This window comes from Aspergillus pseudoviridinutans (assembly GCF_018340605.1).
Source record: "Aspergillus pseudoviridinutans IFM 55266 DNA, scaffold_8, whole genome shotgun sequence".
NCBI classification, from domain to species: domain Eukaryota; kingdom Fungi; phylum Ascomycota; class Eurotiomycetes; order Eurotiales; family Aspergillaceae; genus Aspergillus; species Aspergillus pseudoviridinutans.
In genome coordinates this window covers 924479-949829 of record NW_025091288.1, presented here as the reverse complement: position 1 = coordinate 949829, position 25351 = coordinate 924479, and the positions used below count along the sequence as shown (strand labels likewise).

At 49.5% G+C, this 25351-nt stretch overlaps 9 protein-coding genes across 9 annotated transcripts; 6 read left to right on the top strand and 3 right to left on the bottom strand.

Moving 5' to 3' along the window:
- Positions 1 to 1747: 1747 nt before the first annotated feature.
- On the top strand, positions 1748 to 3934 carry Asppvi_010437 (transcription factor domain-containing protein; the record flags this gene model as incomplete). The annotated part of the gene is made up of 5 exons (XM_043306282.1): positions 1748 to 1961; positions 2012 to 2177; positions 2231 to 2744; positions 3004 to 3266; positions 3349 to 3934. The coding sequence occupies 5 exons, from the start codon at positions 1748 to 1750 to the stop codon at positions 3932 to 3934; spliced, it is 1743 nt and encodes a 580-aa protein (XP_043162217.1).
- Positions 3935 to 4838: 904 nt separating this feature from the next.
- Asppvi_010436 (fungal specific transcription factor domain-containing protein) lies at positions 4839 to 6547 on the bottom strand (the record flags this gene model as incomplete). Its single annotated transcript, XM_043306281.1, has 4 exons — positions 4839 to 5253; positions 5313 to 5596; positions 5644 to 6297; positions 6353 to 6547. 4 exons carry the CDS (start codon positions 6545 to 6547, stop codon positions 4839 to 4841), a joined length of 1548 nt encoding a protein of 515 aa, XP_043162216.1.
- A 2096-nt stretch (positions 6548 to 8643) lies between these two features.
- Positions 8644 to 9072, bottom strand: Asppvi_010435 (Dabb family protein; the record flags this gene model as incomplete). Its single annotated transcript, XM_043306280.1, has 3 exons — positions 8644 to 8799; positions 8847 to 8957; positions 9007 to 9072. The coding sequence occupies 3 exons, from the start codon at positions 9070 to 9072 to the stop codon at positions 8644 to 8646; spliced, it is 333 nt and encodes a 110-aa protein (XP_043162215.1).
- Positions 9073 to 10424: 1352 nt separating this feature from the next.
- On the top strand, positions 10425 to 13051 carry Asppvi_010434 (uncharacterized protein; the record flags this gene model as incomplete). The annotated part of the gene is made up of 11 exons (XM_043306279.1): positions 10425 to 10489; positions 10541 to 10658; positions 10709 to 10773; positions 10833 to 11680; positions 11732 to 11885; positions 11935 to 12010; positions 12055 to 12209; positions 12254 to 12311; positions 12358 to 12766; positions 12815 to 12838; positions 12894 to 13051. 11 exons carry the CDS (start codon positions 10425 to 10427, stop codon positions 13049 to 13051), a joined length of 2130 nt encoding a protein of 709 aa, XP_043162214.1.
- Positions 13052 to 13413: 362 nt separating this feature from the next.
- On the top strand, positions 13414 to 14000 carry Asppvi_010433 (uncharacterized protein; the record flags this gene model as incomplete). The annotated part of the gene is made up of 2 exons (XM_043306278.1): positions 13414 to 13914; positions 13965 to 14000. 2 exons carry the CDS (start codon positions 13414 to 13416, stop codon positions 13998 to 14000), a joined length of 537 nt encoding a protein of 178 aa, XP_043162213.1.
- Positions 14001 to 14119: 119 nt separating this feature from the next.
- On the bottom strand, positions 14120 to 15390 carry Asppvi_010432 (aldo/keto reductase; the record flags this gene model as incomplete). The annotated part of the gene is made up of 5 exons (XM_043306277.1): positions 14120 to 14449; positions 14507 to 14841; positions 14889 to 15084; positions 15134 to 15178; positions 15229 to 15390. The coding sequence occupies 5 exons, from the start codon at positions 15388 to 15390 to the stop codon at positions 14120 to 14122; spliced, it is 1068 nt and encodes a 355-aa protein (XP_043162212.1).
- A 1074-nt stretch (positions 15391 to 16464) lies between these two features.
- Positions 16465 to 17699, top strand: Asppvi_010431 (dimethyladenosine transferase; the record flags this gene model as incomplete). Its single annotated transcript, XM_043306276.1, has 2 exons — positions 16465 to 16884; positions 16938 to 17699. The coding sequence occupies 2 exons, from the start codon at positions 16465 to 16467 to the stop codon at positions 17697 to 17699; spliced, it is 1182 nt and encodes a 393-aa protein (XP_043162211.1).
- Positions 17700 to 20619: 2920 nt separating this feature from the next.
- Asppvi_010430 (putative glutamine-serine-proline rich protein) lies at positions 20620 to 21624 on the top strand (the record flags this gene model as incomplete). The annotated part of the gene is made up of 1 exon (XM_043306275.1): positions 20620 to 21624. The coding sequence occupies one exon, from the start codon at positions 20620 to 20622 to the stop codon at positions 21622 to 21624; it is 1005 nt and encodes a 334-aa protein (XP_043162210.1).
- A 753-nt stretch (positions 21625 to 22377) lies between these two features.
- On the top strand, positions 22378 to 23690 carry Asppvi_010429 (uncharacterized protein; the record flags this gene model as incomplete). Its single annotated transcript, XM_043306274.1, has 3 exons — positions 22378 to 22816; positions 22888 to 23202; positions 23254 to 23690. 3 exons carry the CDS (start codon positions 22378 to 22380, stop codon positions 23688 to 23690), a joined length of 1191 nt encoding a protein of 396 aa, XP_043162209.1.
- Between the last annotated feature and the right edge of the window lie 1661 nt (positions 23691 to 25351).

Here is a 25351-nt window from a genome sequence, read left to right as displayed (position 1 = left end):
GGACGATGTTCCTCACTAAAGAGTATCTCTGCAATATGGACAGCGAGCTGTCGCCGACGACAACGCGACGGGAAATGCAGCCAGGGACATCGTCGTTGGAATAATTCACGAGTCGAGAAGGATGATACAACTCTCACGAATAACGATGTGATACAAGAGGCCTAGAACCTGAACCTGACTGGTTCGCATACCACGGCGGTCACACTGACATATCTCGTTCGAGCGATGTCTTTGCAGCCTCACCTGCACCGCAAAATTGAGGGAGTTAGCAGTTTCAGAGCGGCTTCAACGACGCTACACTGGGAGAGCTGCACTTGCTGAAGGCTGTCATGGAGATATTGAGACTGTATGGAGCGGCTCCGGGCGGTCTCCATCGCACTGTTGCCAAAGGGGGTGGCAGTATCAGGTTACTATTCCCCACAATATTACGGTGAGCACAGAGTTATACAATCCGTCGCAACTCACAACGAGGTTCCCTATCCAAATCCCGGAGCTTTCAACCGGAAACGTTAGATTTCGGGGGATGGGCCGGTTTCCAACCGAACCAATATCGGCTTCTCCCCGATCGGGACTGGCCCGAGAACTTGTCTCGGGATTCATTTGGCTTGGATGGAGCTGCAACTATCTGCAGCGGAGTCTTTCCGTGAACACAAATGGAGGAGATTGGCCCCTAGCTGGTACGCAGAAGATCATGAAGCTAGTGAACTTCTTCTTGATCGCCCCTGTAGGGCACCTGTACCATATTCTGTCCGCACCAGATTCAGCATTTAACTTGACTGCTTGGGAGCATTTCTTGTAGAATGTGATGCTGGAATCGAATGACAAGCAGAGACTTTTTGCCGAGGTCTGATGAAATCCATACCTTTTCATCCTGCACTAAGAGTAGTGTGCAGAGATTGGTCAAAACGAGCTATGAATCCCTGTCAATTCCTGCTGGCCAGGAGACCATTCGGCCGCCGGCATACCCTCGGAAAGTGTAGGATAGGATGAGCCTGGTCTACAGTATTGCTCGTTCACGTGTGCTCAAAGCCAATAGTATGCAAGGAATAGTCCCAAGGAGACTGGGCTCGCAGAGATAGACACGCAGAAGCGGCCACAATCGGGATTTGAATTGGCCAGATCTGTATGCAGTGCGCTTCTTGGGAACAAAATGACAGGCACTAATGCCCCTCATCGATTAAGGTGTCTAGCTGATCTGGGAATGGGCGAATGCACGCCATAAGCCACCTTGGAACTCCACTCGCGGAATGTTTTTCCGGAATGGACAACGTTACATCTCGTGAACCATGGCCGTCGTAGTGGCTTTTCGGTCAGTGCCGGATCAACAGTTGAAACAGGCACCAAGAAGCTTATCTGTGCTCTCTCCAGGTCTTTCAAGGACGAACCATGAACCGAAGATGAAGCTGTCAAAGTCGGGATTCGCATATCCCGATCGGGGTTTGCGTTTTTCCCTCTCCCAATCACCGGAAGGAAAACCCCACGTATGCCACTGCGGTCTGATCATGAATTTTTACTGTGCTGGACTTATCAACAACCCTGCAAGGCCGTGTAATAATGAGTAGATTTTGTGACAACAATGTTTACCACGATAGCAGACGTCGAGCCCGATAATCCTCCGCTCCGTAGGCCTCCGGTCAGAGTTGCCTGCCTTTCCTGGTGTGTATACCGCTGGACCTGAAAGCCGTTTCGAATTCGCAGAATTCTGACAGAAACCCCTTGTACAGCCGTGCGTCCCGGATTCGCTGCGATGGCCAAAGTGATTGCTCGAACTGCATCGCGAAAGGCCACAAATGCGTCTACATTCCTAGCAGACGCGGCGGACCGCGGTATAGCAGAAAATTCGCCAACGCTGTCGACTCGTTTGATGGAAAAGGCGAAATTGGGGGAGTTCTGGAAGAACGAAGCTCATCGAACTCTGATGGAGACGGTACGACTTATGTGTGCGCCGGTTGTGGGAAAACGTATTAACAACTCTCATCCTCGTCTGTAGAATGGTTGAGCCATTTGGTAGGCATGAGTGCGCCGGGAGCCGGACTGCGCAGTATCGACACACCAATGGAGGAGATCGAATCCATCTTTGACTCTGTGTTTGCTCCTAGCCCAGGAGAAGCAGCACAGGAGCTGGATACTTTTTTGGTGTCAGAGCTAGTCCAACTGTATGGAAGTGATGAGGATATGTAAGGAACGGGCAGTAACACCTCACAACATCAGTGGCTGATCACCAGAGCAGACTAGATGCCTACTACGTCTTCATCCATCCTTATCACCCCGTTCTACCTCCACCCGAACGTTTGCCCGTATATAACCGCCCCTTGTCTCAGCGGCTAGAGTTTCGGCCATCAAGTCCGCTCAGTCTAGCTATCTCTGCCCTTCTGGTACTCATTCCACATCCGAACGAGTCAGATCCATTGAGAGCAGAGTATGTGAAGCTCCGTAGGAGCTTTGCGCAGACTTTCGCTCGAGATGCTCTGGACGCTGTAGAGCTTGATGCCAGTCCGCTAAACCCATCGAATAGTGCTCTCAGTATGGATAGAGCACAGTTTCATCCGAAGTTGCCTTTGTATTTAGAAGGCATCCTAGCTCTGAATCTTCTGAGTGTCTATGAGTATGCACAGCGAGGGAGTTTATGCACAATGAGCGATCGAGCCAATGAGGCACTGACATCAGCGATGAAAATGTCGTTGCATGAGTCTCTTGAGGAGGACGAATACGCGGAAGCCAGGCGGAGGACCTGGTGGATGACGGTTAGCTTTTATCAACACTTTGGTGTTTCTTTTGTCAAGTTACCTGACAGATTTTCGACACAAACAGTACATGGTGGCGTGTCAAGCAGCCATTGTGAACAGCATGGTAGGATACTAATCACTGCGGTGTTTGTTTACGAGACTAAAAGTCGGTAGCCTGCAACATTCGACCCGTTTGACCCTCATTTTACGACACCCTTTCCAGAGGTATGTGCCCGGTTCTCGAAGTAAGTTTCTGGTGTACTCATTTTGCCTAAAGGGATGGAAGGTCCCTGTCGAGGCGCAACAGACGCTTCTTGAGACTGTCGCGTTCATGACCGACCTTGAGCGAACGAAGACTTCCGGTGAAGGTGACATTGGGATTCGGAAGCGAATGTTGGGTCTTGATTCCCAGATTGGATCATTGTTATTTCTATGCAGAGACACGCGGTCTGCCCCCAAGATCGTTCCAACCCGGGTGGAATCTCCGGAGGTCGCGGCCTCCCAGATCATGATCACTATTGCAGAAATCCGATTGCACACGTGAGTACACTACACTGTTCACCAACGTCAACACAGACTGTTACTGACATTTTGCGAGCAGCGCCAGAATTAAGGCTCACAGACTTTGTGCTTTCCAAGACATTCCCAGTTTCCATCAACGGCAGTACGAATTCGGACCATCTCCGACTGTATCTGAATCTGAGACCCAGCCCGAGTCGCCTTCTGCTGGTGAAGCAGAAAGCACCCAGCCTTCAACGCCTTCATCAAGCTCCCCTTTGCATTTTCCTTTCTCCTCGCAGGAGTCCTCAAAAATCTGCTTCCACGGCGCCCTTAACATCGTCACCTTACTGAACAATCTTCCCTTCCCTAACCCGACCAACGAGATCCCGCTCAACAGCCCACCATATCTCTCCCAAACAACCCGCGTCGAGATTCCACGGAGCATACTCACCTTTGCTTGCTGTGGAATGCAATCCGGCTATGTGATGTTGATGCTTTGTCTCAAGGCACGCGCTCTGCGCGAGCGCCATATGGAGGAGTCCAATTTCGCAAACACTCCCTCTCTGACAGCTCTTTTGAATGATCTGCATCAAAGCTTACGGCTGCTTGTCAAGTGTTTGAATAACTGTGCGGTCGCATTTGAGGCGCTTTCTGGGATGAGAGGTACCCCGATTCTTATGTCTGAGAATAACGTTGCCTTATTTTGACTGAACTGACAAGACTCGTCGGACAGACCAAATAGCTCAAGCGATGGAGCAAGAATTCCAGAGATAACCTCATCACCCGGCTTGCTATTTACTCGATTTATAGTTGCACATTAGGCCGATGGCTAGTGCAGCTGGTGCACATATATAATTTGGACCTAGGAGCCTCAGGCAGATGTTGGGTTATGCAGCCAAGGACATAAATATGCCTAGGTAGGATAACATGATATATAGTGCTTGTCGATATCTTCGTCACCATTGATCTTCATGATTTCCTCCCTTCTCGACTATCGCCGACAGAAAGCGCACAATCTCAGTTCGAGACACAAGACTTTATGGTCTGCGTTGACACAACAGTTGCCCTCTGATCTGTCAAGTCTGGCATCAAGAACGGCAGCAGATAGACCTACGCCCCATTATGCATTAACCATGGCTTAAAGTACATACTCTCACTATGCTCTGGCATTTCAAGCCTGCAAATAGTGATTTTCATGTGATGACGCAACGGGTCTCTTTTCGTAGATCATTTCCCCACTGGTGTTTTCTTTGGACATATGCTCAAAGACTTGTAACTAGGCGGGTGCTCACCAATAATCTTCTTATACTTTAGGTCTGGGTGTGTATTTACTGTGTCAGAAGTATAGCATTATGAAGGATGTGATTTAGATGCTTGCTCCAGTACAGGAGGGCAAGGCTCATGATTCGGGTAGAAACACAAGAACCAAAAACGCCGCCCAAACTCCATCCACATCCCTCTAACGCTGCACCTATTTCACGACGAAAGAATTGCGCAGTATTTCAAAAGTGCAATCTAGTCTGCAGAACGATGGTTATAGATTGCAAAAGGGCAACGACTGACAAATCTACTAGGCAAGGGTATCTTGGGTTCCACAATCTCAAAGTGAACTTATTGGCATCGCAACCCTAGCTCCTGATACATAGCGATCAACCGCTGCCTAACCGTCTTGGCCAGTGGCCATGACTTCCCCAGCACATGCAGCGCGCCCACTCCAAGCTGGATTCTCGCCTTGATCGACTCCTGTTTCTCTGGGATGGAGACAAACAAGCACGCAACAGTGTGCACTACCACACACATGGCAAGCGCGCAGGTGAAGAACGGCGTGCGATATTTGACCGGATTCGGGAGGGTGGCCAGATTGCACAGCAGATCTGCTGCTCGCAGGAGCTTCTGCGAATGCAGGTCAAGGGAGGCGGAGGGGGGAGTGGCCTCGCGGGTTGTTGGGAGGCGTGTGCAAGAGGTATGAGCGTGGATGGAGGCGTATCGCATGTTTGATCGAGGGTGGTGGAGGTAGATCAGTGCACTGGGGTATGGTCAGTTTGCCATGGGAACGCAGATGGGTTGGACAATTGATGCACGCACAGGTAGCTCGTCATTTGAGCTTGGAAGGTCATTTCATCTAGGCCGGAATGGCTGCCGTACACATCCCGCTGGGATGATGGGAGTTGCATCAAAGTTGTGGCCAGCGCAGCGTCGATGGTCTCCATTTGAGTGTCCAGGTCAATATCCAGCGATCGATTTAATTCCATGACCATGCCAAGAAGGCGCACGGCCTTGATCCTGTATGCGGATGATGGGAATCGCCTTTCGTCATCAGAGTGCCACTTGTTGATCAGATCTTTGAAGGTCAGATTGCTCAATATGACCTAGCAGGCATCAGCGAAGGCGTCAAAAGGAAACATAAACGACGTACCGCGTCCCCGGAGTTATAAAGCTCCTCATCGCAAGGCAATCTCACGTCGGCAGTGTTATGGAACAGTTGGAACGCGCTTTGATCACGCATTGCAGCCAAGAATCCGTCCACAAAGTACAGCTCCCAATACGTCCGCCGCCAACTTTCCTCCAATATAGAAATCCCGCCGGAGTGTTCTGCCGCGAATGCAGCTTTGTTCATACCCAGTTCCAAGGCCAGGCTAACGGCAGCCTGCATGATACGGGTTGCACTGTCTTCGGCGCCACGTGCATGATCGACGATGGCGAGAAGGACCATTCCCTGGACCTTGAATCCGTCACGAGGCGTAGAGTCGGACAACACAGAATAGGCAGATTGGCGGAAGAGCTCTTTGAGGGACGGATCGTGGTGCTGGTGAGCGCCGATGAAGCGCATGATGGACAGGATGTATTGGGGTATCTTCGCGGATAAGGGAGAGTGTAATGCTTTCCTTGGAATCAGGAGCGGATGCGAGCGGTGGAAAGACTGGTAATACAGTTGGATCAGGGGATCATATGCAACTTCTGGTGTTACGGCGTTCTCCAGTTCGGGCCACGCAAGTGCATTCTCTGGCAAACCCGAAATGTCTAACGTCCGGGGAGCTTCGATTTGTGGTTGGAAGAGTGCTTGACTTATCTGGTTCTGTCAGTGACTCCCGCGTATACCACCTCCTTCTGAAAAGGGTCCATACATCTACAAGATCTGAGGTGAGATTTGTCCCACTGAGCCAGTCCGGGAAATCATCAGGGTCGATTGCAGAGAAAAGGGAGGCATCATCATCAAGCAGCTGCTGGGAAGGATTGCCGTTCTTCGTTCGCAGTCCGCGTCTGGATTGAATGTAGCGACATTCCGTGCTGGAGGCCTGGCAGCGGCTACACATTGGCATCTGGGCGTCACATTTTAGATGACGGTGACGACAGGCCATACATGCCAGCGACGACGGCCGCCGGGGAGGCCTGGACGATGTGGAATCTTGCTGCATGGTTATACTCGATGGTTCTGTGTCATTATTGAAGTATCACGAGTTTTACAGTGGCTCGAGGTGGCCAAGTACACTTTTTACAATAATTATCTAAACGTCAGTGAGATTTACTTGTCCGGTAGCCCGCAAGTCAGAAATTGGATCCAACTCCGATGCTCAATAGAGAATAATAATAATGTAATATGTGAAGCCCCCCGATGAGGCCGAGATCCCCGAATCGGCGACCACAGTTGAGGTCCCGGGGGATGGCTACACGTCCGATCAACCCCACCTATGTCCCCAAATAAAGAATAAACTCGACCACGTATTCCGTATTTAATGATTGTGAAACAAATCCGGTATCTGATTTATGTTTATATCCAATTCCTGCGGTGATACAAGTACCATGGGGATCTGAATATAGTAATCGGGGACTCATGGAACCCGAAGAATCTCAGCGGGCTCACATCATTTGCCCGGCATCCTTCTCACCTGCAGGCATCAATGCAGCAATCATTGTCCAGTTATTGAATAGGTACATATGACCTCTCATGCTTGAATTCAACCTCGTTGCATCCATTCTAACTATGCTTATTTGCTCACGTAGTGCGGCTACTGTGGCCTAGGAGGTAAGCTCTACGTTTGCTACACGTTTGCCAGAACTGAGACGACTCGGTTGGATTTTATAGGCAGCGTAAACACTGAACAAGTGGCCCTTTTATGGCCCACAAGGCACTAAGAATCTTGCCGGGGAGCCAGAGAGTATTACTGGCGTCAGCGGGATGGATCGACTCACCCACAAAGCATTGTTGCCTGTGTGGATGAGGTCGCCAACTGGCAAATAGGGACTCTTGCAGCCACTTCGCCGACGCCGAATCCCTGCAAACAGGTGACAATGACGCTATGGATGGAACACAGATGGCCTTAAAGGGATGTCATTTTCTTAATTAAGGCCATTGAGACCGACTCCCCGGGTCTGGCCGACAGATCAGGGTATGGGTCGTTTCTGCAACGAGGTTGTAGCCTGTAGCCTGTAGGATGTAGCAGAGAGCACCACTCCACATGAGTCCATAGCGCAATGTTCTGGCCTGCGGGGGGCAAAATAGTCGACTCTATGGAGTAGCCGCTAAGACCTTTGCGACGTAGATTACAGTGACTTCTAGACGGCGACTAGCCGGTGACCAAAACCAGGCACAAACCTACACACAATGTAACTTCAGCCACGAAAGTATGACACTTAATACTATAGCTGAGATGCTCCTTTAAATGGAACTCTTATTCCTCTGGTCCCCGCGTGCCCCATACCTCATTCAGCTTGTGGATCACTTTGGCAGTTTGAAGGAGTTCCCGAAAGGTCCCCGAGGCCAAGGGCTGTGGCGCCGGGGAAAGTCTCCCGCCAAGACATGAAACCAGCCCTGTGGCATGATCGCATTGGCAGATCTTTCTTGACAAGGTATGAGTTTAGGACGATCAGATATGAAGGCAAATTAACAGGATGATCATGTTTCGAGCTTGGTCAAGGCCTCAAGCGGCTCCGTCTTGACCAGTTAGCGGATAGCGCTGATCAGATTGGTGGTCGAATTGGCTGGAGGCCTATAGGAAGATGGAAGTGTCGATCTCGATCTCGCCAAAGAAGGTCATATGGATTCTGCTGCTGCCCCAGAAACATGAACGATACGATACGTCTTTTGCTCCGCAGTCCAGCGCTGGTTCTATTTCTAGATCACCGCACATCTTAAAATCCGCTCACCAGCCCTGGTCTGTGTACGGAAGTGTATAGTGACCAGTCGTCTCTCTGCTCCTATTCCAGGTCAAGACGGCCTCTCGAATGATATCATGTGGAAGAGACTGTGTCGAGACTAATAGAACTTGAGACGTCCAAAGACTGTCGTCATGGCGCACGCCTAAATTCAAGACAAACGAGCATAGGTGGCATTTCCATTGTCTGATCAACCAAGCCTGAATGAAGCTATGTACTTCCCAAAGACTGACCTACAGTTCAGCAATGGCCAGTGACTCGTTCAGAATACACCGGGTGTGAAATCAACCACCTGCGCCTTCTCAATCACCCCATCCAGACTCTTCACAAACGCCTGATGCGCCGGGTCCGTCCGCACATAGTACTCCCGATCGGCCTCGTTCTCAAACTCAACCACAAAGACATGCGTGATGCCGTTCTTCGCTTGTCAGTATGGCCGTATTAGTGGGTGTAAGAAATACATACCTGCAGTCCCTCGATCGAGTTGTCCTTCCCCCCAGCGGAAGCCTTGATGTAAGGTTTTTGCGTTGTGGGTTGGATGCAGTTCTCCCTGAGATTGAGCATGCGGGTACATGTCTGGATGGGTCAGTGTCTGGGCTGGAATTGGTGGTGGTTTGGGACATACGTCTTTAATGACTTCCGGGCTGGTGGTGGATTTGAATTGGAACTGGACGACGTGGATGATGGCCATTTTGGTTCAGTGTACTGTCTTAAGTTGCTTCGCTGTGATATCAAGAGTTGAAAGCAGATAGTTGAGTTTGGAAGAATGACGAAAGTGGGGTGAGTTGTTACATAGTGGGGTAACCAGCTCCGTGAGAGAACATTCGGCTAGAGAACTCTTCATCATTATACCACCCACGGAGGGTCTTGTCAATTTCACATCCAAGCTGACTTGAGAAGGCTGTATCCATCTACTCGCACCAGGAAGTACCAGAGCAGAGATTAGAGAAATGACGAATTACAAAACAGAGGAAATGGTCAGCACGAGGTCAATGCCCATTGATGCAGTATTGGGAACCGTGTCATGGTGGACACCTCTCGGATCAAAGGTCATTATGACCTAGCGTTATCTTCTGGTGAATTGCCTCCCTCAGATACTGATCTCACCGTATGTGGGATATCCTATCAAAGCCATCCGAGTGGCCTTTTGAAAAGCTTTCTCACAGATAGAGAGCGCAGGACAGCCGGCCATCTAGTCTATAAAATTCGCGACAGAGTCTATCCCTTGAGCTGGAAGCCGTTCTATGTATCCTGTAGGAGGAGATACTAAGGTGTATATGTCAAAAATCTGTCAACCACGAAGTTTCTGGACTCGAGCTCCGAGTCGGAGAAGGCAGCAATAAGAAATCTTAACGAACAAAGCACATGGCTTCTATCATCAGCATGAGCTCGGAGAAGACAAGAGAGGCTCCACGAGTCCGAGGTGTTGAAGAAGACAACAACGAAGACAGGTGCCGGCTATACAGCTCTCGAAACTGTCTTGCAGACGTTTACTAGAGTCCTTTAATGCTACACCTTCTCTTTCCCGCCGTCACATCTACCAAACACGACCTTGGCATTCTCTCCTAGTATTCACTTGGCAGAGCGCTGGTAATTGGAGGATCGCAAGTCATATCTGTCTATGCTGTCTAGTCAATGCTTGTAGACCCAAGTGGAAGGCAGGTGATCAAGGGCATAGCACTCTGAGCAGAATCCTTAGCAGTAGAACATATATCAGAGTTTCAATTCATCTGTAGCAATGGTCTATAAATAGAAGTATCATCCAGGGTCCTAGTAGTGGATAAGACCCGCACCCTTGACAATTATCTTGCCGATGCTGGCGCTGATGACTGAATAGTGTACAGCTCCTTGAATGATATCCCGTTTTTATAGCCTGTATTCACTATTCTGATCCGATTGGTGCATAAACTGAACTTTTAATATGATGAGTCTGCGGGGTACTTACCCCAGATTATCGGGATCGTTTAACCCGAGGATGTATAAAGATTTGAATATCCTCACAGAAATATGCCTCACGTTTTCTCTAGGGACTCCTCGACAACAATGATGAGAAAAGGACTTCTATTCTTGCTCGTGGTGCCACAGCTTGCTCTAGGACGAATTGACCGGTGGGTTCAGGTTGCATCCAATCTTCCATAGAGGCTCGCTGACGGTAGCAGGCAGCATGTAGTGTCCAAGTACAACGTTGTCCGCACGAGTCTAATCGACAACGAAACGACGCCGCTCCAGGTCGGCAATGGAAACTTCGCCTTTAATGTCGATAACACGGGCATGCAGGTATTTTGCTTACCCGCTTCTTTCCAGACAATGGCTCAAAGTGCTTGCAGTCTTTCCTCCCATTCAACACTCTCTCAAGCTGGGCCTGGCACAATGATTCATTGCCCACAGATGGGTACACTCTCTCACTGTACTCTTTGGAAGAACCAAGGATTGTTGTCTAATTTAGGATAGAGAGAAAATCGAGGACTATCATGGCGTGGCGATGTTGACCCACGGCCGAAACGTCTCCTATGATATTCCGAACCCCCATCTGCCACAAGCATCGCAATGGCTTATTTCCAACCCGAACCGAATCAACTTGGGACGAATTGGGCTTCAGTATAAGGGCGGTTTCCTCACAGCGTCACATATCAGTGAGCCTCGTCAAGAACTGGATCTGTGGAGCGGCATTATCACCTCCACTTTCAGAGTCGCCGGTCAACTGGTGAAAGTGGTGACGCAGGGCGATTTTGAGTCTGACTCAGTTGTTTTTGAGATACAGTCAAATCTCGTCTCTTCTGGGGATCTCACTGTTGGACTAGATTTTCCTTATCCTCCAATTCACTCGACAAAATACAAATATGAAGTGTTTGTCGGCAGCTACGATTTCCCGCAGAACCATACCACGTCGATCGTTGAAGACACAAATGACGGGGCGCATATTTTCCATCAGTTGCGAGAGACAACCTACTTTTTGAATCTGCGATGGCCTGCTTCTTCCATGCAATTGTCTCGCGCGAGCAATGCGACTCACCGATATACTCTTGCGCCTTCATCCTCATCTGCCCTGAAATTCACTGCCAATTTTGCACCAGACAAGCAGGTGCCAGACTCCCCAACTGCTATCCAACACCGAAATCCCATCGACTGGAAGAATTACTGGACTCGTGGAGGGTTTGTCGACCTCACGGCGTCGTCCAACCCAAAAGCGAACGAACTTCAGCGTCGCATCATCATGTCACTATATCATGTACGGGTAAACAGTGCGGCCAGAGGACAGTCACCTCAGGAGAGTGGACTGATGAACAATGGGTGGTATGGTATGTTACTTCCAATGTTACGCAATATGTAATTGTCACTCACAATTATAGGCAAATTCCATATGGAAATGGTAGTCTGGCACAATGCACACTGGGCAACTTGGGGTCGTCAAGAACATTTTGATAATATCTTTCCAGCCTTATACGAGAGCCTCTTGCCATCCTCTCTTGCACGAGCCAAGGCTATGGGATGGGATGGAGCACGGTCTGTTGCGTTGTGCAGCATTTCCTGATTGACTACTCACAGAGCACAGGTGGCCCAAAATGACCGATATTGAGACAGGGATCAGCTCACCTGGCGGTATCAATGGCCTTCTCATGTGGCAGCAGGTCAGTCTTCTCATAGAGCATATTGAATCAATCTAACTGAACAGCCCCATCCTATGTACCTGGCGACATTGGCTTATCAAGCCTCACCGACACGCAAGACCCTTGAACGATGGGATCCCATCTTGACAGCTACTGCAGACTATATGGCATCTTATGCTTGGAAAAATGAAACATCCAGTTACTATGATCTCGGTCCACCGTATGTTACATTTGCATTCGAGGACCTGGACTGATTTGAGACAGAGCATACGGTGTCACCGAAAATACTCCACCCACTCAGAGCCTGAATCTAGCTTACGAGGTATGCCTACAGTCTCAAGAACGTAGCAGTGCTAACTTCCGTCAAGGTCGCCTACTGGCGATATGGACTAGATGTCGCCCGCTCATGGAAGAGAAAACTCGGCCAGCGAGTGCCCGATTCGTGGACAACTGTTGCGGAGAATCTCGCACCTCCGCCTCAAGTTGACGGACTTTATACTCCGTATCAAGGCCTGAATAGCTCTTGGTGGAATGATACCTCTCTTACTAAGGATCCTCGCAGCTTGATTATGTTGCAGGGTATCCTCCCCGATACACCAGCAGTGGATGCTAAGGTTGCATTGGCAACCTCCAAGAAGATCTGGGAAGTCTGGACAGATGGCAAGATCAGTGGATGGGGGAGGCCTGTTCTCGCCATCAACGCTGCTCGAGTTGGCAGCCCAGAGAGAGCTATAGGTCATTTAACCGCCTATGACTACTGGACCTTCGATGATGCTGGTATGTTTCCTGCTGTCGTCATAGTACAAAGCTAATATTACTCTGTAGGATTCGCGGTCCGTGGTGGTGACGGTAAATCTTTCCGTCCTTGTGATCTGTTGTTTACTGACGAAGGCTACGTATACAGGGGGCACTCCTCCTCCCTTTATGCCGGGGAACGCGGGGTTCTTGTATGCCGTGGCGTATATGGCTGCCGGCTGGAACGGATCCCAGGGCGACACCCCGGGGTTCCCTTCTGATGGCAGCTGGGTAGTGATACATGAAGGCCTACGCAAGGCGCCGTAGACACTGTGGTCATCCATCCTATCCCGGAAGAAGTGACTACACCATCAAGAGACTTCAATTTTATCCGGCCAATGAAACATGCACCAGATATTACCACCCCGCAAACTCACCTGCCGTGAAGAATCATAAGCTCCATTTGACACGTATCTAGTAAGATTCAAGCAATGATCGTCGTGATGAAACCCTTCGTACCCCGGATTGTTTCATCTTGACCTTGCTCCTTCTGGCACGGAGCGGAAGAATGGGAAGATGAACGGCTTTCGCACCGACATCCCGACTCCATCTATATATTGACATCATTGCTCCTCCCAGCGGAAGCCAGCGACCATACCCAGTATCCTTCAACGCAACAAGCATCCAAAATGCTCCTCGAACTAGCCCTCCCCCTCCTCCTCGCCCTCACCTCCTCCGCCCAAACCACCGCATCCCCAACGACAACCACCCTGCCAACTCTCCAATCAGGCTGGTACTTCATCCGCGCCGTCGAAACCCCAGCCTACCACAGCTACCTGCAGACCATCCCCAGCGCCACCCCGGGACCAGCCTATCTATCCTCCAACACCAACGCCGGCCAATTCAACATCATCTCCGGCCAACTCGTCTACAACACCGGCGCAAGCCAGCTGTACATGAACGTCGAGGATCCCGTCAACAAGACGCAGCGCACCCTGCAGACATGGTTTAACAAGACGCAGAACCAGTACGGCACGTTTGGGTTCCAGGGGGATGCGGTGACGTGGACCGTGAGTGATATTGCCCGGCCGAATGTGGCGGCTTGGTATGTTTGTGGGGACCAGGGACAGTTGTATATCAATACGGGGGCCTATGGGTATCAGACGCCGGCGGGGTGTTATGATGAGACGGTATGTTTGTGTTGTGGCTGTGTTGTGGGCGTATACTGATGTTGATATAGATTCATTCTTATGGGGGTTCGACGCCGACGGTTTGATGAGGAGGTTTTATGGGATTATGATGCGCGTTGTCTGATGTTTCATTGTTGCGCTGGATAAAAACTTAACCATGAGCATTGAGAATTGAGAGCTAGCTACAAATATCTTCCGTGTATAACTAATCATGCCCGCCAACCGGCTTAGGCACGTATGGCTCCTCCAAGTATCTCTCCTCATCAGCCGTCAAGGTATTATCTTTGACTTGTATCATCTCGTCCATTCGCTCAACAGAGCTGAAGCCCACAATTGGACTGGCGACACGCTGGTTGACCCAAGCCAAAGCCACCTGACCCATTGTCCAGACTTTCTTGTTTGCCAACTCCTCCACTCTGGAGATAATCACCTCATCTGCCTCTGTCACTGCGTTCGGGTCGGTGTTCTCCGAGCGAGTAGTGCCTCGAACCTGCGAGAGCGGACGAGCAAGTTTACCGCCGTCGAGAGGACCCCACTGTTGAGATATCTCGTGAGTCAACCCTTTCATCAAAATAGGTCATCGGGGACTTACAGGAATGAGACCAACGCCTGTCTCATTACAGAAGCGATTCATCTCCCGCTCCTCCTCGCGGTAGAGGAGACTGTACTGATTCTGCATGGAGACAAACTTTGTCCACCCATGCTTCTCTGCACAATGCTGCATCATGATGAACTGATACGTCCGCATCGAGCTCGCGCCGATGTATCGCACCTTCCCACTTCGGACCAGATCATGGAGAGCTTCTATTGTCTCTTCGATGGGAGTGAAGGGATCGAAGCGATGGATTTGAAAGAGATCGATGTAGTCCGTACCCAGGCGTTTCAGCGAGGCGTTGACTGCGTTGAAGATCGCTTGGCGGGAGAGGCCTGGAGGGTCAGTATGGCATGTCGTCAAGCGAGATCGAGTCACGTACCAAATTGATTGACGTATTCCTTGTCCTGGCGCATGTAGTCGGCGAAGGGGACAACATACTTGTTGTCGTGTTCACTGACAGGTGACCAGCATTTCGTAAGAATGAGGAGTTTATGCCGAGGAAGATTGTAATGTTTGATTGCCTTGCCAATGATTTCTTCTGACTTGCCGTTGGAATAGTTGTTCGCGGTGTCCCACTGTTTCAACTGAGTTACTGCTCGTCACGTAGTGCAGAGAGATACTAACGGTGGTAAGGCCTCGGTCGTAAGCAGCTTTCAGTAAAGGTAGAGCCTGATGATGTGTCAGTCTATTTCACGATTAACTAGAATTTCCGGACTCACCCTCTCCTCGTCAAGAATCCACGATCCCCATTCCGGAGAGCCAATGCTCATGCCGCCGAGAATGGGTACGGAAACGCGTAGACCACTCTTCCCAAGCTGACGGTAGGCGACTTTGGTTTGCTCCAGGGAAGCCTTCAGCAAGGGAGGAAGCTCAGCGGCCATTTTCAAGTCTTCTGCTTTGTTGTCTATATCTGCTTTCGCTGGAGACTTCTTGGAGCAGTCGCAAGGGAAATTAAGTCTGAGCTGATAATCAATATTCCGCAAGGGCATGCATGGAGCTTGCTTTTATACTGCAGCTCTCAATGTCCCGTGTTGGAGTGCGTGTCTTTCTGCTTCCATTCCCAGCAACCTCAATATGCTGATTTCTAAGCAGCAACAACAGCACATACGCCGAGCACTCAAAACACTCGTATTGAAGCCTTTTCTCCGCGATATCTGAAGCTATCTCCGAGATCAAGATGTCATTGAAGTAAGCACAAGACCAAATACGAGATAATGCTTGGCTTTCATGTCCATCAATCAAGTCATGAGTCATATGGCGGGATTCCGGGCCGAGTAGCGAGCACTTGATGTCTAGGAAGCGATGCATAGCAGATACGACCATACGGCACCGCTTTTGTGTTCTAGAGCCACTATGTGATTATGTCGGGATGGCACAATGTGGAAGCTGTGAAACCGTCCAAGCTTCGCATTCTCACGAATTGAGAAAGAGCTACCTTGTGCAGAGCATGGAATACGATAGCTTACTGCTTGTGATTGGAGACTCGTCATGTGGCGCGGCTTTTCTTCGGATCAACTCAGCACGGTATTCTATTTCCTGTTGATATAGCTCGATAGATACCAGTGCACTTTCGTCTGCCATGTTGAACTGTGGAATACCAAGGAGATCTCTGAGCCTAGAACATCTAAAAGTTCCGCCGTAGGTGACGTATTAGGTGGACCAGCCACGAGATGACAAGACAACAAAGAGGAACGTGCGACAAGCAAATTCCCATGAACGGACCTGGGTATGGTAGATAGACTGTTGCCTGAGGCATCATAGTTTCGATCGATTGGCCAACGAAGTCCGGGTTTGATCATCAGCCAATCAACGCGAATCTGGCGGTTACAGATCACATGACCAGACAACTATCTAACCTAATCTAGCAATGTCCTTATCTGATAACCTTCTGATAAAAAATTTTAGAAACGTGATCAACGCCTTTCACCATATCAACTCCACCTACAGACATCAAGATGGGTAAAGCCGCACGAGGCAAGCGCAATGCGCCCTCCAGCTCTCCTTATCAGAAGCCCGGTGGTGCGCCACTCTCCAAAGCAGCCTCTGCGATATTCAAGTTCAATACGGACATCGGCCAGCACATCCTGAAAAACCCAACAATCGCCGATGCCATCGTCGACAAGGCCAATGTTCAGCCGAGCCAGACAGTACTCGAAGTCGGTCCGGGTACGGGTATCCTGACGACACGAATTCTCGAGAAAGCGAAAAAGGTCATTGCCGTCGAACTGGATCCCCGAATGGCAGCGGAGGTTACAAAGACAGTTCAGGGGACGCCTGCGGAGAAGAAACTCCAGGTTATTTTGGGCGATTTCGTCAAGACGGATCTCTCCAAGCTGCCTCCCTTCCAGGTTTGCATCAGTAACACGCCTTATCAGGTATGATTTCAACTAGTCCGGTGTTGTGGTAAGCGCTGACGAGTCCGCCACAGATCTCCTCCCCGCTCATCTTCAAGCTCCTCTCCATGCCTAATCCCCCAAAGACCTGCATTCTCATGGTTCAGCGTGAATTTGCCTTGCGTTTGATCGCCCGCCCCGGAGACTCGTTATATTCGCGACTGTCAGTCAACGCACAGTTCTTCTCTCGAATCTCGCACGTCATGAAAGTCGGCAAGAATAACTTCCGACCCCCTCCACAAGTCGAGTCTAGTGTGGTCCGGATTGAGCCCAAGGCTGACCGACCGAACATCAGCTGGGATGAATGGGACGGTATGCTCCGCATCTGCTTCGTACGAAAGAACAAGACCCTGCGCGCAGGTTTCATGGCCACGAAAGTCCGTGCGCTGATTGAGCGCAACTGGATCACCTGGGTTTCTATGCACCCGGAGAAGGTTACTCAGGCGGACATTGATTTCCTCCAGGGCAAGGATGTTTCTGCCCTACAAGGTGCGGACGAGGATATGGATATGGGCCAGGATGGCGATGAGCCGGTCGAGGGAGGTGACGACGAGGATGATATCTTCATGGACTTGGGAGGGGAAACCGATGCTCCAGTTACTACCAGCAAGGGCTCACTCGTGGCAATCGGCGACCAACAGGTCCCTCGCGCCTTGGTGACAAAATTGGTTCAAGTGAAGATCCAACGAGTCTTGGATCAGGCCAATTTGGCGAACGCTCGTGCCCAGAAGTGTGATGAGAATAACTTCCTCCGCCTTCTACATGGATTCAATACCGAAGGTATTCACTTTTCTTGAGTGAAGGGTGTTCCCAAACGCATTGCAAAATTTTCGGAGCCCGTCGCAGACTTATATGAGTACTCCATTGCCTGAGTGCTCGCGCTGTCATGCCCTATCATCATTTTGATACCCCCTTGACGCTCCTCAGCTCAACATCGCGATATCGCCGGGTCAGTGACGGTCGACATACTGCACTCCCGGTAGAGCGCGTTTTTATCAGGAATCAGGGAGCGAGTGAAGCATGCCTCTATGCTATACCCATGGGCACTTGAGCTTGATGATGTTACTTTTCTGATTCTATAATTCCACAGTTAGACTACGGAGACTTCACCATCAGTAACGAAGACATGACGTTTATTCAGTCTTATGCTACCAGTGCTGTATTGGTTCTTCGATCTGTACACTGCCATAGTAGCTCTGGTGTCTTAGAAAGGAGACAGACAACTAGAGCCTGAAGGAACAGGAATAGACGCTAAACTTGAAAAAGGAATTTCGCGAATCCAGATTGATTATTAAGCGATTATCACTTTCTCCACCGTTAGTATTTGTTATGATAAAAGGAGCCTGAGATTATGACAAGAATCATCTGGAACCCTCACTCCTGCTAATCTTAACCAGCCATCCAACGGTCAGCGCGGTCCCTTCTGTCGGCCATAACCCCATTGTGATCGTTTGTTTCGGGTTGAGGAAATTGTGAAGCTATTCGTAAGCCATCTCAGCGCCACTGGAATTTTCGATATATCTCGCTGCCCTGTCGATCCCATGTCCGCAACCAGGGTCCCGATCATGCTAGATAAGCCAGATGATTGGTGGGCATGGAGCGCGTATATCAAGGGTCTCGCGAAGCGGAGAGGCGTCTGGAAATACGTGGATCCAGATAATGAGAAAAACACCATCGACGAACCCGTGGAGCCAACCATGCCTGTTCCAGCAAAGCCATTTGACCAGATGGATTCAAATGATCGATTCGTTTGGCAACAAGAATCCAAGCTATATGATTGGTCGTACAAGATATATGAACGAGAGCGGAACGGCATGACGGCCATCTGGACGGCCATCCAGCACACTGTCAGCCAGAAGCACCGTCGTATCTTGACGCTGGATATCTCGGAGAGGCAGAGGATGATCAAATTGCGAGATAAGCTTAAGCCAGATGAGCTATCACGCGCGATAAAGCTTAGGGCCAGATTCGAGAAGCTAGGCGCGAAGAAGCACAATGAGAGCGTGGAGGAATGGCTCAGCGAATGGGAGAACGTAATTGGTGAGTGTGAGGATGCTGGAATGACCGATATTATCGGATACGTGGCCACCCTCAAGTTCCTCGAGTCGATTGAGCCTCTTATGCCAATTTACGCGGAGATCAGGCGTGCGGATCTCAAAAAAGATACTACCCTAAGCACCTTTACAGAGATAAACGATTTCCGACACAAATGGCATGAGAACCAATCAAGCAGCGAGTTCTCAACCTCTCAAGGCCAAGCCAACCAATCAGTTCATTCGAATCAGCCGCGCAAGTGCATCTGCGGCGATTTCCATTCCTTCATTGACTGCCCATATATCATATCGAGTAAGCGCCCAGTCAGTTGGAAGGCAGATCCGAAGATCAAGGCAAAGTTCGAGAAGGTAAAGAAGACGAGAGAAAACGTGAAGGCGGCTATCGAAAGAGCCGTTGAGCAATCCAACCAGGAGTCTGGAGCAAATCGGACATTCCTCTGATCAATCAAACCGTCAAGATCTACGACCGTGTTAGGTAAACGAAGGTATTGAATACTAATTGGAATGAAGGCCTGATGCTTCCAATCTACCATTCTACGTTAGTATACGTAGTAAGGAAATACGATTTCCAATGGAGCTGTAGGAATCTCTGCCAATGGACGGCAAATCAGTGATTAAACCATGATAGCAATCAGCCGTCTAAGCGGTCGATTAGAATTCCTCAGGATGCGTCTGACAACTCCCTTTCCGACAGCGGTTAGTTAGGTCGACATACAAGCCTCTCTTCAAGCTCTCCCACAGATAGTAACCCGCTCCTAGTGTTTCCCGTAGTTGCTTCTCTACAACACTGATCTTCTTCCGGAGCCCACTGCCAACCGCACCGCACGCTCCAAACGTAGTCCACAACGATAATGACAGACAAGACACCAGCCAAGACAGGCCAAAAGCCAAAAGTCGACACTACTGCGGTTGCTGTGGCCTCGGCTAGCTGTACGAAAATTGTTGAGCCGAACCAAATGGCATTTTTCTGCCCACGTCTGACCAGCGACACAAATATATATTCCCAGAGGAAAATTTCAGAAAGCCTTAGAACTCTCAGTGCAGGAGAACGGAGAGGAACTGTGCAAGTTCCCTGCTTATAGTGCGTACTGTCGTCTTGGCCCTAACGCATCAATGTGATAATACTGACCTTTTGTGTCATAGCTGGTCAGGACAATGAGGTGTGGGATTAGCGGAGTGATGGAGCCGTTCCAGGGTTCAGGTGGAGGTGATGTCTCGGAACTCGGAAGGTTAGTACAAGAATGGACAATGTTGACGGCACGATCCGCTCTATATCTTCTGGCTTTGATCATTCCAAGCATGAAGTTTACATTGATAATTCATACTACATAAGCACGGGATAAGGAGATTGATACCTGAAGGATCAAGCCATAGTCTCATAAGGCTGTTGGAAACCCCACTGTGGCAGTGCAGTTGGGTTACAAGGTGGAGCTGCACTGCCACACTTTGAGAAGATGGAGCCAAGGCAGTAGCCCCATATGTTTACCTGAAAAGGCTGTCTTGTCCTCCTCATCTTCCTAACATACCAAATATTCTCATTCTCCAAGGTTTTCATCTGCCTCAGCCCATTTGACATACGTTGGTACCTGTTATCGTCCTCTGAAGGAAGTAGATCATCTACGCTTGTTTTCAAGTTCACCTGTCCGTTCTGTGTGGAGCAACTATGGCCGCGCAAGAGTACTATAACTCTGGCTATATTGGCGGCCCAAAGCCAGATACCCCATTCAGCGACAACGGCAGCAATCGACCATGGACCCCGGCATCCTCGACAGCCACTCCAGGACCTGAAATGCCCTACTCACCACGAGTAGAAAATCGTCCTTACAACTATGGTGCCCCGCCCCCGCCGACAACCAGCTATGGGCGTCCTCCGAACGTTTATCCATCCCAGCCTGTGGATGGTATGGCTCCGGGATTTTCTTMGCAGACAAAACCGCAGCAGTACGACAATGAATATAACAACTCTGGACCCCCACCTTACACCCAGCACTATGGCTCGCAACAGCCGCATCCCCCATATCCTACACATGACACCTATCCTGAGCATCCGCCCACTCAGCCGCCGTATCCACAGGATCAGAAGGATGAAAGAGGATTTATGGGAGCGGTTGCTGGAGGCGCTGTAGGCGCCTACGCCGGTCATCAGGTCCATCACGGCGTCTTGGGGACTATCGGAGGAGCGATCACTGGATCTCTCACTGAGGATGCGATCAAGAAGCACAAGAAGAAGAAGGAGAAGAAAGAGGGCAAATGGGGACATGGTCGCCGCTCATCGTCCTCTTCGTCGTCGGACAGCGATGACGGGCGGGCCCATCATCAACACCACCCTCCTGCGGAGCCTTCTTTCCGTGGCAACTTTTCCGCCTCGTCAACAGAGATTAGTCTCGAGCATAATTATGAGCTGACGGCTAGATGCCGTTCCATCTCAGGAGAACTGCATCGTTCGAGGATTTCGTTGAACTCGGTCCTCTCGAACCATTTCGGTTCTTTTGTATGGGCGCGTGGCGGCAATTTCGGAGCATCGGCAAGAAATGTGCATCTTGCTGAAGGCGGAAGAATACTTGACGCTGAGCTGGCCGATGGAAACGGGCACTGGAAGAGGGCATGGGTGAGATTGGATGAGCGGATCACGAACCAGAACGGACATCTTGTATTCCTGGATTCATGATCGTGAGGCTGGTACCCTATTTGTTGCAATTCAATATTAGCTGATGGCTCCTAATGAAATTTAAACCTTTGTGGTTCACTCTAATATCAGTTCTTAGGATTGGAAGAGACTTGATTCGCCTCAATTCATGTCAAGATCATCTATGATCTTGCCTTAGCCGTCGAAAATGGGCTGACGAATATCCGCATGACACTAGTAGTCTCTCGAATGGAGTGAATACCTTTCTCGAGTCATCAGACAATCCTCATTTACTGCTCAGAAGTGAAGACTAACCACATCTTGCCCCTAGCAAACAGCACGTATCATGTGACTGCGCCTGTATCAACGTGAGGTGACTGTGTTGTTTGTTTTCCCCTTCCCAAACCACTCAACGTAATCTCAAACATACTGCATCCCATTTGGATCTCGTGAGAGATGGACTCACTTCCCACAGAGCTTCTAACCATAATCCTCCATCATCTTAATGACAAAGCCCATGCACTAAATGTCGACAAGAACCTACCGGAGAGATGGCGGTCCGGAAGCCTCGCAAGGTACACAGTTGTTTCACGCAGATGGCAAGCGATTCTCGAACCGATGATATGGGAGAAGATAGTCCTACTCAAACCAGACGCTCTGATAAGGCTGGAGGTGTACACATCTGGTGGGACACATCGAACCACAAGAATTAAATGGGTAAGACAAATTTTCTGGGAGCCATATGTCAGTTTTGCGTTCCCAGAGAGCCTTTGCGAAGCGCTGGAAGACTACCCAATGGCCCTGGCTTGCGTTCTCCCGTACCAGTATCACCGTTTATATCGAGAGGCTTTTGCAGGTATTTTCCGCATCTTAAGCCGATGGGAGTCAATATGCGACGAATCGATGATCGATCTATTTCTTCTTGTGGAGCATTTACCATCTCCGAAGTTGTCCATCCGAGTATGGGATGGGGATTATGAGGACGCCACTGTTGAAGACCTCTGGCAGATGGACATGGTAGCCTACCTTGTGCATCTCACGACACAAGACGCTTCAGCATATCCTATACTACACAATGTCAGGTCACTAGGTCTTGAAACTGCCATGACCAACATGCGACCTTCGGCGTTCTTTGAGCTTTTGAGCCGGTTGCCCAATGCTCGCCGTGTTTCAGCTGGAGAAAGTTTCTTCATAGAACCATTTGCACTCCGCGCCCTCCGCGAGGAAAGACAAAGTTTGTATACTTCATGCTCAATAATTCTTATGACTATTTTTGATGGACACTGACGACCTCTTCTTAACCAGTACTGGTCCGTTGTCTTTCTCTAGTCCCGCCTTCGGTCGAGGAGTTCGAGTATGAGATTTCACCGGAACGAGAAATGTCGTGGGCGCCGGTTGAGAATGCGGCCAATTATCTGTCGGTCAGGGGGCTGGACGAGCTCTCCATTGCCTTTCGAACACTCTCCATGCGACTGAGAGTCCTTCATCTGACTAGTGTACGGGTAAACAGTGAACTGTTTTGGGCATCACCTCAGGAAGACAGGGTCATCGTTGATACACTTCACTGGCCGCTGCTAGAGGTCATTACAATAACAGACACACCTCCATATACAGCAGACGGTATGTTCTGACAGCATGAAGTACTGATTCATGTTACGCTAACTCAGTCAGGAAACTGGATTCTGGAAGTTGATCCCAACAAAGGGCCACTGATGGAAATGGAGGATTTTGACAATGGATGGGATTACGATGAATTGGGATTTGACGCACGGGGACTGATTAGAAGTGACGAAGTCGACAAGCTCTACTCGGCAATGGGCAAGGCTGCGCAGAGAATGCCACGGCTGAGATACCTTGAGTTCGGGTTCCGCAGTGGAACTACAGACTCTGAAGGCTTGATATTCGGTCGAAATATGGAGACAGAAGAGGCTTATTTAGTGATTAACACAGACTGGGAATATGATCTTGGAGAAGAGGTCATGACGGCCTGGGGCTCAGAGGGTGAAAAGGCCAAGAAATTCCAGACACGTTGGATAATCCAATTCGATCGCTGGCCTTCGGGAGATACTGGCATCGGGGAGGAGAAAATGTCGGCACGTCCTATCTGATGCCTGTGGAGTTTACTGGGGTTTGTGCCGGCCGTTGGGTGACTCTCTCGGATCGATTACTTAGTTGCAAATGACAAAGGGTACCTGCCCCAAAGAAACCTTTAGGGAGCCCAAGGAGACAATCAAAATACCAGAAAAGGTTGATGATATTACCTTACAGTAGAAAAAAAAGGAGCTTTGAGACTGCGTAGAAAATTCTGTAACATACCTGCTGCAGGTGAATATATCATTAAGCTTAGCATAATCCTTTCTAGGCATTCATAGCTTCCTCTGTGAATGTATTCAGACGTCCTTCACAAGGTTACCTGTTATTCACTGTTCTGTTTATTTATGACCGTCCACTGTACACTTGTCTCCCTTCCCATTCCAGTTTACTCCTTTTATCACTCTTCTCTTACTCTGATCACTGCTGCATGCCCATTTCCTCATCTCCTGTGATATTTCTGGCATTTCAACACTGTAAAAGGAGGTAGTCCATACCATATCATCATGGACCCATCTCAATTATACTCTGGGTAAGCTCTTCCAGATCCTGTCTTCTTGCCACACTCTTACCAGAAACGCAAAAACTAGGATCCCAAAGTTCAAGTGCTTTCAATATTTTTTCCAAGCTACAGAGCCCTTAGATCTCCTAAGAAACCTCTTACGTTTTCTGAGAAACGACAATTCTGTGTGTGGTTTGCCAAAACTTACCAAACGGAGATCGAGTATTATTCTGCGGATAAGCCTTACGATAGCAGGGAAAAGGGTGGTTCGAAGGCTGGGGAAGCTCTCCGAAATCCGAAGAGTGTACTGAACATAAAGAAGTAATTTTCGAGGATGAACCTACGCGAGGATGGCCAGAGCCAGCAGACCCTTACTCGGGAACGGAACAAACAGTCTTGCGAACGCAAGTGCCTGGGAGCCAGGCAGAGGGTTTTCCAGATATCGGGTTGCAGGACATGATGGGCGAGAAGATCATGGAGGTTCCGAAGGCGGCCGGCAGTGTGTTGACTTCAGTGGTATTGACTATGGATTTGCTGTTGCTCTGCAGGATCTTTGGCGTGCACCTCGATCCAGAGAGCAAGCTCTGTAGCCCCGTACTTCTAGATGTATAGCCCGGGCTTACATGTCTGGGTATGTCAGGCCTCATTTTATCTCGTGGTAAATACGGACATACAGATTACCTGGAACCCGTCCCAAAGCAACACATTCGACGCCTCAAGAATCTGGAGTGGGAAGTGCCAATAGTATCAGAGAAAAAACAGTGATGTCTGGCCCAGTTCCGTCACCATAGCCAGAAGGCTGCAGGGAACAAACGATGACTGTCAAAAGAATATATAATAGGGATGACCACAAATCAGTGGCCTTAATACGCATTCTGCTTAGGGAGACGCTCACCATCTTTCTTCTGTATTGGAGGCAATGTCTTGCCTAAGAACTCTGTCATCTTCTAGCTACTGGTGTCTTTCCTCACACTTTTCAAATTCCCACTAAGGACGGAATAATGATAGATATTGATGCCGTCTTAAGAACAATCGGTATTTGGAATATTAGCATTCCTGTTCTGTGCCCCCGTCATTTACCTCTAAGCGAAAGTTAATGCAAAGGACCCTGAAGGTGCAAACAATCTGCTTGCGTACCCAAATCGAAAGCGACCCTTTCCATTGATGAACGTCAAT